Source organism: Molothrus ater, chromosome Z (genome assembly GCF_012460135.2).
Source record: "Molothrus ater isolate BHLD 08-10-18 breed brown headed cowbird chromosome Z, BPBGC_Mater_1.1, whole genome shotgun sequence".
Taxonomy (NCBI): domain Eukaryota; kingdom Metazoa; phylum Chordata; class Aves; order Passeriformes; family Icteridae; genus Molothrus; species Molothrus ater.
The window spans coordinates 20,531,994-20,552,156 of NC_050511.2; the positions used below are offsets into that span (position 1 = coordinate 20,531,994).

The window sequence follows — 20,163 nt, forward strand, 5'->3', positions numbered from 1 at the left end:
CCAAGATCATAGTATGCTTTGCATCGGAATCTACTTCCAACCCTTTTCCATGGACAGAGATGCCACTCACTAGACTGGATCACTCAGTACTCCATCCAGTCTGTACTTGTCCTTGATGAACAACTCCAGTGCCTAAGGCAACTTCTAAATGAGGCTGAATGAAAAAACAAGCAAACAAATAAAAAAAAAAACAAAACAACCTCTTCCCCCCACAAAAGAAAAAAAAAAACCTACAACAAAAATACAACCAAAATAAAACATAAATAAAAAATACCACTGTTAGCTTCTTAGCTCTAGAAAGAAATTTCTCTAGAAAAATAATGAACAAAGTATCTTTCAGTTGTTTCCCCTAGAGTAATTTATCAATCCCAAATGCAGCAGAGAGAGTCTGAATGAGCCAGCAGTGCAGTGCCCAAGACTGTCCTGGATGCATTAGGGAAAACATTGCCAGCAGGTCATGGGAGGTGATCCTGCCCCTGTACTCAGTCCTGGTGAGGCCTCACCTGAGTGCTGTGTCCAGTTCTGGGCTCCTCAGGACAACAGAGACATGGGACTCCTGGAGTGGGTCCAGTAGAGGGTTACAAAGATGATTAAAGAGCTGGAGCATCTCTCTTATAAGGAAGGGCTGGGGAACTGGTCCTGTTCAGCCTCACAGAGATGATTGAGAGGGAGCCTTATCAATGTACACAGGTGTCTGACAGGAGGGTGTCAATGGGATGGATCCAGGCTCTTCTATGAGGTGCTGAGTAATGGGACAAGAGCTGTGGCCAGGAATTGATGCACAAGAAGTTCCACCTGAACATGAGGAAGAGCTTCTTCACTGTGCAGGGGAGAAAGCACTGGAGCAGGTTATCTGGAGAGGTTGTGAGTCTCCTTCACTGGAGACACTCAAGAACTGTCTGGACACATCCCTGTGTCAATCCTACTCCCTGCTGGAGTTGGTTGAAATGAACCACTGTGGTCCCTCCCAACCTGACTCAGCCTGTGGTTCTGTGATTCTGAATGGAGAACATGGCAATAGGTGGCTCCTCAGAGCTGCTTGGGCAGCTTGGCTCTGCTTTGAAGTTTTTGGCTTGCCTTTGAGCCTTTCTGAAATGTTGTATGGTGAGAAATTTAAAGTGTGGGGAATTTAGACTCAGTTATTCATTTGTAAAGATGTTTAAGCCATGGGCATTGATCTCTCTACCCTATTTTGATTTTTATGTTTCAGGCTTAGTTCTGCCAGACACTGGAAAATATGTCCTTTTGTATTCATTATACCAGTCAACTGAAACAGTGTTCAAAGGCATACAAACCCTGGCATACCTTATGGCCTGATTTGGAAGAACTTCTGCTAGTATAGCTAGCAACATTTTTGAGTAGGATTTTTCTGCATTTTAATATTGGGTCTATTTTTTTTTCTGAGTTTACTTTTGAAATGCCATTAGAAGTCACTAATTTATTCTACAGAAATAAGTCTAGTTAAATTCCATTTGAAGCAAAAGAACACTTGAAAATTTTCTCATAACGACAGTCATTTCAGTCCCTGTACCCAATATACCTGTCAATTTTAAGACATTTTCAGGAAGCAATGTACCTGATGTAATAAGTCTTGTACCAGTTCTGTTTGCAATTGTCTAAGAGGTTTAAAGCTGTTGTGGGACAATGTGAAGCAACTGATATTTTTGTCCAGCAGCAACCAAGAAGCATTTATTTCTTTTTGTTCTGTTTTTGTATTAAACCGCATCAATATTCATTCTTTCTCACTTTTTCAGACCTGAGGTGTATGATTCCAATTCTGCATTATAATTGAAGAGTTAAAGTCTGGTTTAGGCTAAAAATCATTCTAGAGGTAGTTTTCTTTGCAAGATAATAATATGAAATATATAACTGATTTTCCCTCAGTCATCATTCCTTTCAACTGTGGACATTTTTGAGCTAACAAGGTATTCTGAATAGGTCATTTTAAAATGAATGGTTTTGCAGGTTGGGTTTTTTTTCATAATAGGGCAGCTTTGTCAAATGACATATGTGCCTTATTTGGTTTTGCCACTGTTTTGATCATACTTCCAGGTTTTACTCTGAACTCCCTTTTACTGATAGCTTTCATACAAAATCTTTTCTTGTGTGTATGACCACTTGGTCTAGGTCTTTCATATGATTACAGGTAAACCATACATTAGATATTGTGTTGCATTAGATATCCAGTGATGCATGTATTCTTTCTGAATGTGAAACTGATCAACTACTTTCCTGTAGTCCAGTAGCAGAGACTTCTCACAAGCTCCAATATCCAAATTTCATAGCTTCATGCCCCTTCTCAACCACTGCTGTATCAGACTCCTTGTTCCTTAACATGCTTTATAGGCTTCTCAAGCAGAAGTTGATTCCTCTCTTTTCTTTCGTTAATATCCTTCAGATGTCCCACTATAGATGTCCCCCTATATAGGGGTTACTGTCAAAGCCGCATTAGCAGCTCCCAATAATGTGGGAAGATGAAAGGCTCTTACCTTTCCTTCATTTCTCAGGAGTAATTGTTTTGCTTTCAAGCCTTTTCTGTTATTATTTGACAATCTTTCACTGTCCTTGATGTTTACATGTACTTTCTTAATTTTGTTCGTACTATAATCCTGTGAGAAAACCAACCTGGTTTATGCTTGTTTTCATACACCAAAGCCCTGACTCTAGTAATATATATAGGCACCACTTAATTGCAAACCAAAAAAATAATGACTTTTTAAATTTTTGTGCATTACCTTCTTGCATAAGGAAGTTGCTCTGGTTTTAGCTTTACAGTACTGAATAATGCCATGTGCCTACATAGATCTTTTGAAAAGGGGTGCAAAGCTGTAGAAAAGACGTCTCTTCCACTAAGAAAATTACTCCTAATTAGATCTTGTTTGCACATTAGAATAATTTTGATATTTTGATCAAATTGCAACCTTTGATAGTTGCAATTGGTTCTGAGATACCTCTGTCCGTGCACCTTACCATGATTGCAAACCTGTCTCAGAACCAGCTGTTACCTGTGAGTCCTCAGCAGTTTTGCCTCTAGCTGTCTTAGTTACTTAATTGCCATTTGAAAGACATTTATCTTGCAGTCAGCTCTAGACACTAGGTATATTTTCTTTCCAAACAATTCTCATCGAAACCAGTTAGCAAAAGCTTTCTGTTCCCTGTATATTGTTTTCATGCTAGATTTTTGTTTTTGACATTTTTGACATTGCATAGAATCATAGAGTCACTTAGGTTGGAAAAGACCTTTAAGATCAAGTTCAATCACTTAATTCAGCCCTGCCAAGCCCATGTGGCAGCATTGGAGGGGACTTTCACAATGTATTAGTGTTTCCTGATTTCTGCTGAAGTCATCAGTCATGTAATTACCTGAGATTACTTTCCTCACTTTCTCTGCGAAATTATTTGCCATTTTTTTTCCCAAAGAAATGGTATTATGAAGCTTCCTTCATTTTAAATTACTTAGCTGTAATTAATTCTTTTACCCTTTGCCATTCTGTTCTGGTGTGGGTTTTCTGTGCTGTAAGTGTAGAGACAGTCTGAGTTAAACAGTTTTACAGATAGTTGTAATACTCTAGTATTTAATGTTGCCTTAAGAACCTTTCCTACATCATGGAGCTGGAAGTAATGGTCCCAAGCTCTTCCTGTCTGTATCTAGCTTCTGTGGCTGCTCGTGCAGCCAGACTTATGCTTCCTGCTTATCAGTACATCCTAGTTGCCCCTGTTGTAAATTTCAGTACACACCAAAGTTTTCTGCGGCCCTGTCAAGTGTAGAAAATCAAACTGGAGCAGTAAGTTCTAAGGTAATAGAAACTGTTGCTGACAGTTCTTAGACCAAATTCTAAGGTAAGAGAAACAGTTACTGACAATCATGGTTGTACAAGAGCTTGTGATTGAACACAGTGCAATGTGGTTTTGGCACAGCAGCTCAGAATTTACAAGCACTCTTGCCACATAATATCTTGGAAAGTGCCATGCAAAGGCTAAGGTAGAATGACAGAACAAGTGTTTGTCCAGAACTGATAAATCCTGGCTAAATCTTTCTGTATTTTTAATGCGATCCACAGTATTGGATTGCATACTGTTAAGGATTTACTCACTATTTGCAGAGTTCAGTAACTCCCATAGAGAGAGATACCCGTTGGGAGTAACGAGAAACACAGCAATCCAAACCATAAGCCATAAATGTAATAAGCATAAATGTAATCTCTGAAACATCTATAGATTCCCATATCTACATAACCACAATATTAACAATTGTCATTAACGTTTGGTACCAGTGTCAGGCAGTAGTGGTCTGTCATGGCCTATGAGTGTCAAAAGTGGTCTCTGTAATGCATAGTGGGTTGGATTGACCCTGGCTGGATTCCAGGCAGCCACCAAAGCTTCTCTATCACTTCCCACCACAGCTGCACAGGGGAGGCAAGGATTGGGAGTTTAGAGTAAGGGGGATGAGAGAAGTGTCTTGATATGCTCCTATCTTGGTTTTTCGTGGTGGATCTCTTCGTTATTGCAGTATATTGGGTTCTGTGATCTGTGAACGAGAAAACCAGAAACAGAAACAAAGAAGATGGATAGAAGAGGCAGAGCATAGTAAATTTTTCCTGAGTGTCTCCCATAATGATTAAAAGATTGGTTGCTTCTTTAACCCAATATCCTCATTCCAATCAAGATAGGGTTAACTTTTGCAGTAGTCAGGAGGGGGCATGGCTAAGCTCTTCAGGGATTATTCTATTTTACCTTGTGTCATTGCTGGGGTCAGGGAAAGAGAGTCTTTTCCAAAGAGAAGGGCTTCCTTCCAGTTGAGTAAGTGTGGTGCAGGTTCTGAGCTGGAGGGAGGGTTGGATAACATCAGTTCCAAGCTGGAGGGGGCTGTCAGGTGGCACTGGTTGTGAGCCAGAGGGAGCAGTGTGGTATTTATGTCAGGGGTTTCCACAGTGAACAATAACCATGTTTTTCCTTATACTCTCCGCCTTTAGCATTGTTGCTGTTACTGTTCATATTCTTATCTCACTGCCATTCCCAGTTTTTGTTCTTACCTCAGTCAGTGATCTTCACCTTTTGTGCCTCGCATTCTCCTCTCCAGCACTCCACAGAGGGGAGGGGGAGAGTTGAGTAGCACATGGTTTGGAGAATCTCAGTGGGAGCACTAAATTGAAGAGTACCATTCCTAAATCATGACAGCCAAAAACCCAGGGTGCCATAAATACCAGATCTTCAGATTACTTGGAAAGGTTTAGTCATCTTACAGGAGCAAAGCTGGAACATGGTAATGCACACAAGTTGTTACATTCATATGGGATGAGCACCATTTGGGAAGTCCAGCTATATCTTCCTACAAATATAGCAGTGCAAGGAAATTTGGAGCACATGTGCTGACAAAAGCAAGCAGTTACCAAAGATGATAGGAGTTCCTAGACTTTCTACTCTAAGGTGCTTTGTAGTAATAAAGTTGTGGCTTGTTTTGAACTCATTCTCGCTGGAACATGAAATAATTATTACAAACATAAACATTCACAAATTAATTTTTTTATTTTTGCCTTTCTTGGCACAGTAAAGGTATTTTCACACCTGAAGGATGGGATGCCATCCAGAGGAGCATGCACAAACTCAAAAAATGGGTGTACAGGAATCTCTTGAGGGTTTAGTAAGACCAAGTGAAATGTGCACTGGTTGGAGCAAGTCCTGATATCAGTACAAGCTGAGGTATGAAGGAATCAAGAGCAGCCCTGCCCAGAAGGGCTTGTGGGTGCTGGTGGCTGAGAGGCTGGACATGACCCAGTCCCATGTTTGACACTCACAGCCCAGAGAGCCAAACGTGTCCTGGGCTGCATCCAGAGCAGTGTGGGCAGCAGGGCCAGGGAGGGGATTCTGCCCCTCTGCTCTGCTCTGCTGAGACCCCACCTGCAGGGCTGCATCAGCTCTGGGCTCCCAGCACAGGAAGGACATGGACCTGCTGGAGCAGGTTCCGGCAAGGCCGCCAAAATAATTAGAGGAATGGAGGAAAGACTGAGTATTTGGTTTGTTCAAAGTCTGGTTTTGTTTGTTGAGTATTTGGTTGGAAAAGAGAAGGCTTAAGGGTGACGTAATTGTGGCCATTCAGTGCCTGAAGGGAGCGTAAAGGATGGAGAGAGATTATTTACAAGGACATGTAGTGATAGAACAAGGAGGCATGACTTCAGTCTGCAATAGGGTAAATGCAGATTTGATACTAGGTAAAAAAATTTTTATTGTGAGGGTGGTGAGGCACTGGAACAGTTTGACCAGAGAAGTTATGGATGTGCCATTACTGGAAATGCTCAGGGCCAGGTTGGATGGAACTCTGATCAGCCTAGTCTCAAGAAAGGTGTCTTGCACATGGCAGGAAGGTAGGAACTAGATGATCTTTAAGGTCCCATTCAAGCCATACCATTCTATGTTTCTGCCTTTTTGTAATGCAGATACATATAAACTGTAAAAATTAATTTTAAAAGAAGAAATCTGATCATAATACAGTTTTACTTAGCCGTTTTGGTTTTGTTACTTCCTTCTTTTACTGCCTTGTGATTTTTCGTCTTTCCCACAGAGGACTTTTTTCTGATATTCCTGTTTTATATTTCATCATCTTTTTAAAAGTATTAACCTGTATTAAATTTAAGAATATCACATGTTTGTACTGTCTTCTTAACCAGTACTGAAAATGATCTTCTGGACAATTGTTTTATCCAAAATAGTTATGAGCTGAATGTGAAAATATGTTGTCTTTTTCTTCTTGCAGCCTGCAAATGATAACCTGCATACAGATGATGAGCATGAACTCAGAGGAGATAAAGAAAGCTATCTCTGTGCTGTGTGTCTGGATGTTTATTTCAACCCTTACATGTGCTATCCCTGCCACCATATCTTTTGTGAACCTTGCTTAAGGATGCTTGCCAAAGACAATCCAGCCAGCACTCCATGTCCACTGTGTCGCACTACAATTGCCAGAGTCTTTTTCCAAAAAGGTATAGAAATGAAGGTTTTTGCAATTATTTATTTTTTACAAATAAAAATTATTTGTACTTTTCCTTCCTGTATGCATTCAGAGCAAATTTTGGTAATGTTAATCCACTGTGAGATTTTCTTTCCATTTACCTCCTCCTAAGAACATTCCATGCAGGTTCTCTTCAATGTCAAGAAGCTATTCAGGACATGTACTTTTAAACTTTTTATTTTAGAAATGAGATTCCGATTGCTTTCTTTTCTGGTAGAATTCTTTGTTTCTTCTTCCTGAATAATAACAAGCTCCAAACATAATAAACATTTCTCAAACTATCCTACTGGAAAAGTATTTTCAAAATTGCCCACTTCATGGCACACACAAAAAATGCTCTTTTCATTTATGACATTAAATTTGGAGACAAGTGAAATTAAAGGCTGGGAGAACCCTTGATCATCTCTTAAATTCTTGTGTCCTAGCCTCCTATACCCTCATCTCTAGTGTTCCTTACTCTTAACAGTAGGAAAATATGGTGGGTAGGGTGTTTGGTGTCAGATTGGGTATAGAAATAGAAGAGGGTAAGTAGTTCTGCAGATAGAATGTCTGGAACAGCATGAGTCAGTCTTTTATGTCCAAAGTTTATATGGTAGATTCAAGTGCCATTGATAAAATTGCACCATGTATCTGGAGTTAGATCATTTACAGCACTTAAAACTGTGCATAGACAGTTCACAAAGTAATGGAAATGACTCAGCCATGCAGGAGTGTTTGTTTCATTTTAGATGCTACAGAGATCTTGCAGAGATCTTCTTTAAGCTGTTGTGAGTGCTGTGATGATGACAGGTTAGGGATGCAGACTGAAGTATAGTTTCACATTGATCAGCAGAGCTGCCCACTTCTGTTTCTGGTTGTTCACAGACTCTGACAGACTCTGTTGTCCACAGGCCTAACTTTGTATGATTTGATCACAGGTCAGTTTGAGGAACTGACTGGATAAAGAAGAACTCATTAGGGTGGGAAGGAAGCAGTTTTCAGGTGAACCTATTTCCCCAAGGTGATTCACTGAGCAGCTGCTGGTTGCCAGGGATAGAGACTGGCTATCCCTGCACTGATGCACTGCAGCAGAGAAAATGGGTGGAAAGCTGCAGCCTGAGCACTCTCAACTCCCTGCCTGTCTGCTGTATAGAGATTTCAAGCTGTTCTCATTTCATTTTCCTAATGTTTGATGCTCCCTTCAATTTGATGTACAGATGAAGTATGTTTCACTGATAGATAGTTAGGTTTTTCTAGGGCTATTTAAATTTTAAAAAAACAATTTAGCAGATTTGCTGCAGAAAATTACCACTGGGAGAGCACAAAAGGAGAATAAAGATGCTTTCTAAAATGTATTTGCAAAACTTTTCAACATGTTACAGTTTTCTAAGTGAAATATTACTAGGATTATTTGTAGCCTTTGAGTACCTAACATGCAATGTGTAAAAATGCCTGGTGGGAGGGAATGAAGAAGAAGGAGCCAGATTCTTCTGAGTGGTGCTCACTGCCAGCACAAGAGGCATTTGGCATGAATTCAAACACATGAGATCCCATCTGAACACAAGAAAGAGCTTTTTGTGTGTGAGGATCTCAAGCAGTCTGGTCAGAGAGGCTGTGTAACACCCATCAAAACCCAACTGATTCGGGGCCCCTGTGCAGCTGACCCTGCCTTAGCAGGTTGGACTAGCTGTTCTCAAGACATCCCATTCAACTTTACTTACTCTTAAAATATTAAATAGGTATGTAGCTCTTTTGAGGAAAAGGGTTTATGTGCCTAAGGAGGACATGAGGTGTCATAGATTTGTAGATAGAGTCTACTATAAATAGTGGACCATAACAGTATATATGTTTTGTATTAACTACTTCAGATGAGAGAAATCTACAACTATTTGTATATTGCCATTCAGTATATAGCAATATGTGCTTGACTTAGCAATATATTTAAAAATAGCTACAGTAATTTAGCTTTGTTTTATTATATATACTACAAAAAATATTTTGAAATTTTTCAGTGTATAACATACTGAACAACTTTTAAATTAACTAAGGGGTATTGATGATGATATTGTATCCTCAGAGAAGTTAGTAAAATCAGCACATTAAGAAGATGAATGGCACCAGAGCAATGTAAAGCATAGTAATTTATTTTTTTTCCACTCAGAAGAGTTATCAAGCCTTTAAAAACTTATGCTAAAGTCACTGCTGCTATAGGTTTGTGCTGGCAGCAAAGCAAAGTTGCTTGTAGTCTTTATATACTTCTCTAATGATGCAGCTGGGATATCTTATTTCCATCATTAATTTATTTTGGATGCTCTCTGCAGCTTTCCTTTTGTGTGAGTGCATTTATTTTACAAAGATATGTCAAAAAGAAAAACATTTAAGGATATACTCAGAAGTTCACTTTTTAGCTTGTACGGTTTTGCAGAACATAACTGCAACAGAAGGATGCATGTAACAGGTCAAAAAAAGGGCTAAGAGGTCAATTATCCATCAATTATGGAGAAAATCAGTGTTTAACTGAGAGCTACAAAGCCATATTTGACTCACAAAGGTAATTCCTCTGGCCAGTTGCCTTGGTCAGCTGAGCCTTTTTTAGAGGATCCCTTAAGCATGAGTTCCAGTCCAGATGGGTTGCTCTGATGGTGCTTACTATGTGTTCCCATCTTTCTTAAAGGCTTTCTTAGAAGCCCTTCTCCCATCAGTCTAAACTCACATCTGATCAGATGACAACGTGCCCAGGATACACCTAAGAAAACAGCTCTTGAGCTGATTCCACCAAGTAACTTTCTAAGTTAGCAAGTATCTTTTAAATGCTTCACTTACAGGGACAGAGTGATCTTCTACACTTCCATTAATAAAAATTTAATTTATGTTGTTTGCAAGAAGGGCCAGATCTGACACACATGTGCAATAAATCCACCACTTTGGAGAAATGCAGATTGAGGGTAGTGGTTTTGCAAGGGAGGTCCAGGCACGTGGCAGGGAAAGAGGGTCATGTGCATACAGAGGGACAGGTGACCTGGCCAGCTTGAGGGGATCTTTCATTGAAAGCCCAGCCAAGCAGGCTTCTAGAAGCCAGTAAGACTTGTCACCACTGTCTTTTCTGAGAAACAGGAATTAGATGCCTCACCAGAGGTTTCAGTTTTCAAAATTGAATAAAATTGAAAGATCTGTGTTGATTTCTGTGGTCTGTAGCAGGAAAATAAAATGTTCTCCGTGCTGTGAGAAGCAAGCAGAGTCTCATCAGAAGCCTGAATCTGAATAATACTTAATCCAAATATGTTCAGTAGCATATAAAGATCTTTCATAAAAATTTAAAAATACTAGTGAAAAATACACAGTTTGTTCATTTTACATTTTGGAGAGAAAAGGCCCTTTTTCCTTCAGGGACAGCAGTTTATATGTGAATTAGCTCTATTTTCACATAATGGGATGGAGGATTTGAAGATTCTATGCTCTTCATGTATTGTGTAGCTTCATTCCACCTGCATTGTGACATGGTGAAATAAAGGATAATTTTTAGAATCAAACTAGCATGGGGTTTTTACTTCAAATCTGTTAATGTCTTCATCTTACACAGAAAAAGCTACTGGAAGCAAAGGCATTTTTTCTTCTTTTTGGAGCCTGCTCACAAAAAGCTTAGCTTTCTTAAATTTGCCAGAGAAAAAGATTTTATCCTTTCATAAAATATTTATTATTGGAAAAGTATGTTCCATTACATTGGACCACATGAAGTAATAAGAAAAGCCTTCTCAAAAATCCTGTGAATGTCTTTTCTTACTTGGTAGGTACAGAAAGAATTATGGTACCAGCTACTATTAATATTTATCTGGAGCCATCTTGGTTTGGAGGCAGAAATTGATGAGCAGGGGGTTGAAGTTTTTCCTGTTAACTACTAGCTTAGCAACCCTGTTTGTTATCAGTAGATCAATTCTATGGTAGGAAAATACTGTTGTTTTTAGTTTTCCATTGCATTGCTATGAATATTTTAGTTTGGCAGTTTTAAGTTGCAATCATATAGGTATTTCCCCAAATTATACCCTGAGAAGATGTTGATTTCTTGAGATTAGTCCATAATGCCAACTCCTGCAATGTGTCATGAATCATTCTACAAATGTTTTCTTAAAAACTTATAAAATAATTAATTAACAGGATTAATTAATTAACAGGATTAACTTCCTGTTAATCCAAAGTACTTTTTTAAATCTAAAAAAAATGTCAGGCTCTTCCCCTTCCTTTGCATTACTGACTATTACTGAATGGTGATGTTAAACAAAAAGCTGAGAATTAATACCACAGTCATTTTTATGGATATAATTTTTATTAAGAGAGATCATCATAGTTTTGTAAGTTAAATAGCTTGATTTCTTCAATGCATAATTTTGCCAGAAATTATCATAATGACATCATCTTTTCTAATTTATTTTTTTTCCAAAAAAGTAGAATGTTTACAACTTGCTCTTGCTATGTATGGAAATGGTTGTGTAAATGTGACTTTTAAAAAATAGTTGTTATAATCAGAAGAATTACACAGTAGGTATGGCATTTTTATTTTGTGTAAATTTGTGCTCATTATTATTATGCTTTATTTAGGGCATTGATGTATGTATTCTTTCCCCTTAATTATTGTAGATCTGAATAACTCTACCAGATCTTTTTTCCCTATGGAATATTTGAATCTAAAGGAAAATTTTCAAAAATCCAATTCTGCTAAATGGCCTCTACCAAGCTGCAAGAAAGCATTCAGAGTTTTTGAAGGTAAGATTTTTAATTTTTTGCCTAAATGTCATTCAAACTCAAGTGCAATATTTGAAAATAAGACTCTGATTAATACATGCCATTGGCAAACAGACAGATGATTCTTAAAGTAGAGATGAGTTTAATTCTCATGGGTGATTCATACACAGTGCTCTGAATCTAAAGATAAACTGCAAACTGTAAAAAGACAATTGTGCTTGTACCTTTTCATTTATTTTTGAATCTTTAATTCTGCGCACATTATCAGGATAATTTTATGTAGCGTCCTTCTTAGAAAAATGTCTGTCTGCATAGTGGAATAAAGAAAATTACTCTAGGAGAAAAGTTGCTAGTTCTGAGTGTGGTAAATAAAGACCTCTCAAAAAAAAAATCAAAAGAATCAGTATTTTATAAAAGAAGTCAAATAAAAATTTTGAATAATATATATTATTCCATATATAATGCATACAAAATAGAGTAATGGGTATGGGTGTTTTCATTTCATTTTCTCTTTATTATATGAAGAAAACTTAGGCCTCTTGTTGCTACTTTAACACTAAACATTTTCAGGATTAACTGATCATGAACTGAACAAATTTAAGTTAGACCACCTAAATGCAGGATTCACCATTTACCCATATTTCCCAGCTTTCAGTCTAATGGCCTTTCTTCACCAGGCCTCATGTAAATTTACTTGTAGTTACTTGATATACTTTTCATAGTGCTGATTCTAGCTAGCAGATGTACTTTTCCTGTTTGTAAGAGCAGATGCCTTCTAAAAGTATGTGGAAAAAATAAAACAGGAGTTGCATTTTATATTCCTTTTATAAGTCTACCCAGGGCTTTGTAAAGGTGAAATTTGATAAATTCTGGAACTCTACTTATAAAATCATGTCAAGTAATGTCACAATTTGATACTGATAATATCAAGAAATATTCTTGGCTATCAAAAGTAGCAGACTTGAGAAATTTGAGGACTCATAGATTATCTTTGGTATTACTCAGAGAAAAAAACTGTTGGCAGGACAATGAGGATGACTATTTACTTTCTCTAACAGGAGTTAATACAGTATGAGTGTTAATGCTGGGCTTATGGGTTTATTTTAATATATGTTATGCATGTGACATAGTTCCTTTATGTTTTGTAGTCTTATACAAATTATGCCTTTCATAAATATCTTTCACAATACTAAGCATTGTACAAAGCATAAATAAGTAGAAATAAAAGAAAGATCTGGAGACATCATAAAGTTTCAGTATTGTGCCACCTGAAAATTTGCCAAAGGTAATTTTGAATGCTGGAATTATGTGTCTCCAAAGTATAGTCTAAAAGTCCCGCACTAAATGGAAACATGGTTAAATCTAGTTAATGAGACACACAAACCACAAAGCTGTCTGAAACTTTGTCCTTGCATTTCTCAATAAGAGGATTGCTGCCTTGTCTGTCTTCTGACTTTTTATTTCAATAAAAACTAATGCAGGTTGTGTGCTTTCAAAATGCAAATATATTGTATTTTCTACCTGGACTATGTATTTGCCTTATATCTAAATTGTGCTTGGCAACACCTAAAGTTCTATATTTGGTTTCCATAATTGGTTTTGTTCACTGCCTCAGGACACTGCTCAAACTTAACAGGCATAAAATGCTGAGAATAGTGGCAGCAAAAGTCTTCTGACATCATATTAGATTCCATTGCAAAGGGAAACCCTGATACCACTGAGATCTGAAGGGATAAAGAGGGCACTTAGATTAATTTTCTTTTAATTAAGAACCTAATAGCCTAATAAGATGTTATAATTTCAGAAGTCAAATATAAAGAATGGGAAGAGGAATAGGGTGGGTACATGAGTAGAGTGACTGGAGTGAAAAGGGATGTCATTTCAGTGCTTAGAAAGCAATGAAATCCTGCAAATTTGAACATGAAAATAACCACCTCTATATAAGAGTGCACTGTCAAATACTGCAGTACAATAACTACATTGGCAAAGAAGAAATTCTGTATCCGTGTTAGAAATGCATATGCTCTTTCACTTTCATATCCAGCAGGTCCAGTGTTCATGGAGTATCTGGAAGCTCTTTTCATATTATTCTAGCTTTCATTGGGACAAAACCTCTTCCACAATATCATTTTAATACCAGAGATGTAAAAATAGTATACCTTAGCCAGTAAATCACTCATTAGATATGCTAGATAAAATCAGACCTCAGAACTAGATTGGGACATGAGGAGACAAAAATTACTGTTAGGAAGTTTAGATGATATACAAAATTTATCAGGTTAACTAATTTTGACTTAATGAACATTGCAGGACTGCTAGATAAAATCAAGCATTTCTTCTTTTTCCTTACTTTTTTTCCTGAACTTATTCACTTAGCCAAATATATTTGCTCATCTACATGTGAGACTTCTTTCATATGAGATTTTCCATAGGGAATGTAGAATTATCTTTCATAATACAAACAACCATAACTTTTCAGTTCTTATACAAAAAGAAAGAAACCTCAGCAATGCGGCACTTTTGGGCTTTACACTGATGAAAATTTCTCCAGATTAGATTGCCCTTGTAATGCACTGTATTTTTTTCCAATCAAATAATCAACAGAATTCCCACTTGTTTCATAAACATTGCTTATGGTATTGCTGTCTATATGGTGTTTGGTCAAGGATAAGTTAATGGGGAAATGGCAATGCCGTTCACAAAGGAAAGCAATTCTTCTTTTCCCATTCAGATTTTTAATACATGGAAAAGTTAACAAACTAATTTTAAATATTTCCCTAAAATATCTCTGGTTTCATATGAGATAAACAAAGATATTATATTAGTTATTCTTTTGAGTACTGACAACTTTAAAAAATTGCAATTTCACGATAGAAATAACAATTAATCGTTTTCTTAAATAGATTTTATAACAGATAAATAGTGTAGTTTGAACAGAAAAGTTAAATAGCAAACACACTCAATTGGATCTTATTATCATATATCATAATTGAATACCTTAAGTGTGGCCTTTGCATGCCATTAAAGTGGAATTGCATTCTGTAAGAGCAGTACAGTCACAGGAAGTTCACCAACTAAAGGTAGGCCCCAACAGTAATTTGATACAGAAATGAGAGCTAAAATAAGAGATTAGAATAATTTAAATTGCAAATATGATACTTAATTTGACATTGACTTCGGTGTAATCAAGTGCAGAAATTACAAATGACTGAGATATTTAGTACACTGTGCCTGAAAGTGTTATTTCTAAAGCTTTTGCATAAATCTGAGATAGAAATACATTGCAGAGATGAAGGATAAAGTAGTCAGGATAATGATGATTGCATTGTAGATAGATGCTGGCTGCCTGCATGTAGAGTAAGGTTGTAGAGATGGCTCAAGAAAAGTAGAAGTAGATGCTCAGAAGAGCAGAAGGGGATTATGGAACCTCTGAGTTACAGCCTTTGGTTACTATTTGGAATCATAATTATTCCTTGGCTAATAGGAATCCCCTCCATCTGTTAATGTTGCTGATGTTTTTATCTAAAACTCGGCAATTAAATTGAAAGTCTAGTTAAAAATAGAATGTTTGTTTCTATCTTTTTAAATGTTTAATCTAGAAAACATTCCTCTAGTGTTGTATACGATGAAATCTGTGCAGATTCTTTCCTGATCTCATCTCTTTAGGTACTTAATAAAAATATTGACTTCTGCATCAGGATTGCAACAGAGTGTTTTCCAAGCCTACTAAAACCTGGTGGAAATTACCATCACTTCAGTAGGTCACATCTGCTATGACCCTTTATGTAATCATTCTCTAAAGAAAATGGTGAACCATTTCCTTTAGAGAAAACTTTTAATAATGCCAGTTGGTACATTTCTTTGTCTCTCTGTCTTTAAAATAGGGGTACAATACTAAAATTTACTTTTTTGATTCAAGATTCTTCTTATCGTGATTTCAGTTTGATAGGTAACAAAGGCAGGATGTTGGAAACAAAAAAATGTACAAGTTTTAAGTTAAATCTTCCTTGTATAAATAACCAAATAAAGTGATACTGGTTTTCAAGTTCAGATAACTGTGATCTACTGAGAAGAAACAAGACAGGTGTTACTGAAAATAGAAGGTGCAGCGTGTAATTTTAGCTATAAAGAGTAATGCTGGCAGAAGGCTCCCAGAATAATCCTTATTTTGGACTATTCTTCTCAATTTCTTCTATTCCATCCCATCAGGGTCACCCAGAGCACATGACTCAGGAACTCATCCAACTGGGTTTTGAATATCTCTGGAGAGGGAGGCTATACAACCTCCCTGGGCAGCCTGTTTCAGTGTTCTGCCACCTTCAACACAAAGTTCTTCCTCATGTTGAGGTGGAACTTCTCGTGTTTTAGTTCATGGCGATTGCTCTTTTCCCAGTCTCTGGAAACCACTGAACAGCCGGGCATCATCCTCTTGACACTCACTTTTGGGATATTTATATATGTTACTGATCTTCCCTCTCAGCCTTCTCCTCTCTAGACTAAATGGGCCCAGCTCTCTCAGCCTCTCTTCACAAAATTCTTCAGTAGAGCTTGTCAAATCACAAAAGTTAATTTGCACACATCTATTTGTCACAAAATGCATTTGTGATCTGCAGTCTTCACATAGAGTGAATTTTCTGCCCAAAAAAGACACACTTCACTGGGAAGTGTTGTCTCAGTATCTGCTAGGCTTATAGTACACTAATACAGAAAAGACAGAATCCGAACCTGCTGGTTGAGTGTCTTAGCTCAGCTCCACCGATGGCCACTTTGTCATTTTACTGATTTTTCAGCACTTGGGCCCTAACTCTTGCACCCATTTTCCTTGCCCACAAGTTCTGTCAGCTCCTGCTGGTAAAAAATGCAAGACTGATTTCTTGATTCCAGAGTCCCCCTTGGGTCCCATGGACCAGCTATGCTCTAAATAGCCTTTATTCTTCTCCTTCTGCATCTTGCCAAGTAGAAGTCAATCTGAAAGGAAAAGAAAATGGAAGGGAAGTTTTAAAATAAAAAGGTCTTTGCTACAGAGAAGTCTTAAGCTTCAGCTTCAGGGCTGCCACTTCCTTCCCTGTTACTTTGCCAACAGTGTTAGAACTAAATCTTGTGTATCAATAGCCTTGTTTATATTTTAAGCAGTTTTGCAGAGGCTGTTCTTTAGGGACTCCTTCAGAGCCACATTCTCGTTGAAAAGGATGTTCCAGTCCTAAAGACTGCCTCCAGCACTAGCCTGTGTAGGAGAGTAATTTACTACTCAGAAATTATGGTTGCTGTTTTGTCTCTATTGGTTCATCAATGCACTGGAGGGAATCAAATTCTATCTAGTATGTATGTGTCATCAGGATTGCTTGTTTCCATTTAACCGTGGTACTGTAAGACTGGTGTGGCAGGAATATTGGTAGCTGTAATTATGCAACACCAAGGGTTGTGCTAGAATGGCCATGGCAAAAAGGTATACTGTAGCCTTTCCCCATTTGACATGTCCCTGAATGGATGTTATATTGGCATCTTTAGTTCTGCTTAGGCAGCCAAGTGTTCATGCTGGTCAGTGAGACAAACCAAGAACATCTTGGACCTCCTTTGGAGCCATGGCCCACAGGTCTACCAGAGACACCCAAATTAACTTGTAGGGGAGTTACAGATATCAGGGTTTTGACTCTGCAGCTAACAATTCCTAAAAACTCTTAAGGTCTTTTTCTAAAGATGCTTGATAAAATATAGCTGTGTTCAGGATAAGAGGGAAAGTCCTTTGAAGCATTAATAGCCAGTTAAAAGATACCAAACAAAGAATACAAATATATGATTAATTTTTCTCACTGAAGAGATATCATATGGGTCCTGTATGGGTCTAAATTACAGCTTGTATTATCCAGCGTATTTTTTACAAGACATGAAGATGTAAGATTTGCTTGCAGTATGAAATATTTGGGATAATAAAAATTAAAACCAAGTGCAATCAGTGGCAGGAGATTGTCTTGGAACCTAGTGTTCTTCAGCAATGTTTACATTGTTTTCTTTTCATCACAAAACAAGGTAGTTAGCAGGAAGGGTACCGAAAAGATAAAAGAGAAAGTCAGTTTTAAATTGTTTCCTGATGAGGATTATGTAAATGGACTAGAATACTTCACACAAAGAAATCGATTACTAAAAGAGGGGGGATGATTGCGGTAATTAAGATCACGAAAGGAATGACAGAAGTGTATGTCTGCTGCTGTTATTCACTGTCTCATAATAAAAGAACTAGAACTCTGCAAAAGAACTAAGAGACATTAAATAAAATTATCATTACCCCAAAGCATGGATTCAAATAAAGACAGATTCTTGTTCCTGTTAAACTCAAAGGTACCACATTTGTCTGCAGAGATCATGGAAATGCGGTCCCTGGGACTGAGAGGGAAAAATGTTGCAATATGCTTGCCTTGTTCTTACTTTTTTTCAATCCTGACCAATTCCTCATAGTCTGACTTGTCAGGGAAAGAACGATAGGGTAGGAAGACCTTTAGACTACTCAGTATGCCTGTTTTATAAGATGTTCTGCAGTTTGATAAAATAGTCTCTTTCATTATGATTTTATTTAAGCCATCATAAAAGGGTTTCATTTTATTTATTTATTAAATAAGATCACATAAATATTTACTATTTGGTCTCTAGAGACAACTGAAAACAATACATAATCTTAGTTTAACCACATTGGGTAAACTTTGAATAATTAATTTTTTTAAGTGGTAGTCTTTCATTACAGAATTTGTTTAGAGCATAAAATATCTCTTGATTTTAATATTTATGTTTTGTGTAAAGTTCTGCTGTGATTAGTTCAGGTTCAGATTGGTCTCTGTGAACAAGTGAGAGCAAAGATGCCTTTTTTCTTCACCAATGACAGGAAATAACAAGTATTTTTTATGTGTTTTAGTGGAAGTGGAGAGTAATCCTTGGCAGCTACGCCAAGAAGAATAGGGATAGGGAAAAAAATGATTATATTATATTCTTAATTAGCTGTTAGCTCTACTATTACTGTTAGCTATAGCAGCTATAGCTGTTAACTATTATGTTTAATAAATTTTATGTTGTGCATTCTTCCCCAGCGCTGAAATGCACGGCCTAGAGACCAGTTTGTACTCACGCAACCACTAAAGAGTTTCAACTCTGATGGTGTAAATATATCTTAAATTAAAATTAAGTTTGCCTGGTGTTCAGTTTGTTTCTTTGATACCTCACAGAAACTCTGTTTGCTATAAAAATAATAAATTTTGGTTGATAATAGATGGTAGATGTATTAGTTGGCTTCATCTCTGTCAATGAGTGGATAGGGAAGAAAGAAGGACAACCACATACAGTGTTTTTCCTGCCTAATATGCTGTGATTACTACTTCATACGCCTGTACCAGTGACAGATAACTCTGTACCCATTCCAAAGCTGTACATAAGCAAAAATTCACTTTGATCCTGGAGCATTTATTGGACAGAAACTTGACAAGATTTTTGGAAGAATGTGGTGCTTGCACAGCATAATTGTAAAAAGATAGGCAACATTTTTTAGGCAATACAGAGTCATGGAGACCCTTTAAAGTGAAAACAAAAGCTGACACTTTGATTTGATGAAGGACAAAAGAAGAACCATGAAAGCACTCAAGGTGATGAGTGAGAATAATAAACATGAAAAGGTGATAATATTTTAATTAGTCCAGAGCCAGACTAGCCATACCTTCTTAAAGAAGCCAGAGATTTGCAAACAACAGAGCAAATTCAGGAGCTTTGGTGCATATACTTACTGAGTAGATAAAGCTGAATGTTTGAAATTGCATCAGAAAAAATCAGAGGTAAAAACCATTACACAACTAAACAAGGATTAAAGGAAGGAATTTTTAACAGTTCATAAGCACTTTCTTTTTATTTCAAATTACTTCTTTCCAGTTAACTTTTTAATAAATCTGCTTTGTGAAAATTTATTTTTATTTTATTTTTATGTTGAACAACTATGAAGGCTTTTTAGACAGCTCATTCTGTGAAGTCTTGGCTAACTTCCTAAAAACTGGTTAAGTACTGTCAGCATCAGAAAAGTTTCAGTTCAGAAAAACTGTGCCAGCTTTCTAAAGATACAATCTTGTACTTTGGATTTTTTCATTATCTGGAGGAACATTTCTTTTATTTTCTCAGATGGGAAATAAAAATTTTGAGCATTGATAATAGCTAAAGCTGATCATGCCTTTTTTAAAGACAGATGCTTTTTTAAAGACAGATGCATGGGTCCAAGAAAGGTAATTCACCAGTTTCTCTAGAGAAACTGCCCCTGTCTTAGGAGAAGTAGGGATGATTCATTAATTTATTTTAAAGAAAGTATTTGCCTTACTATTATCTACTGTTATCACTGACACTGGCTTAAAATATTGAAGCCTTAAGCACTGAAAGGGTTTTAACAGTAGTTACAAAACTCTGCAAAGTTTTTTCTT

The 20,163-nt window shown here is 37.0% G+C and overlaps 1 protein-coding gene across 2 annotated transcripts in view; it reads left to right on the forward strand.

The window, feature by feature from the left end:
- Positions 1–20,163, forward strand: part of RNF180 (ring finger protein 180) — a 71,197-nt gene that overhangs the window by 40,192 nt on the left and 10,842 nt on the right. For both annotated transcript variants that reach the window (XM_036403938.2, XM_036403937.2), the window contains exons 5-6: positions 6,752–6,977; positions 11,618–11,743. In XM_036403938.2, coding sequence (XP_036259831.1) covers positions 6,752–6,977; positions 11,618–11,743 — 352 coding nt within the window. The remainder of the gene's footprint in view (positions 1–6,751; positions 6,978–11,617; positions 11,744–20,163) is intronic.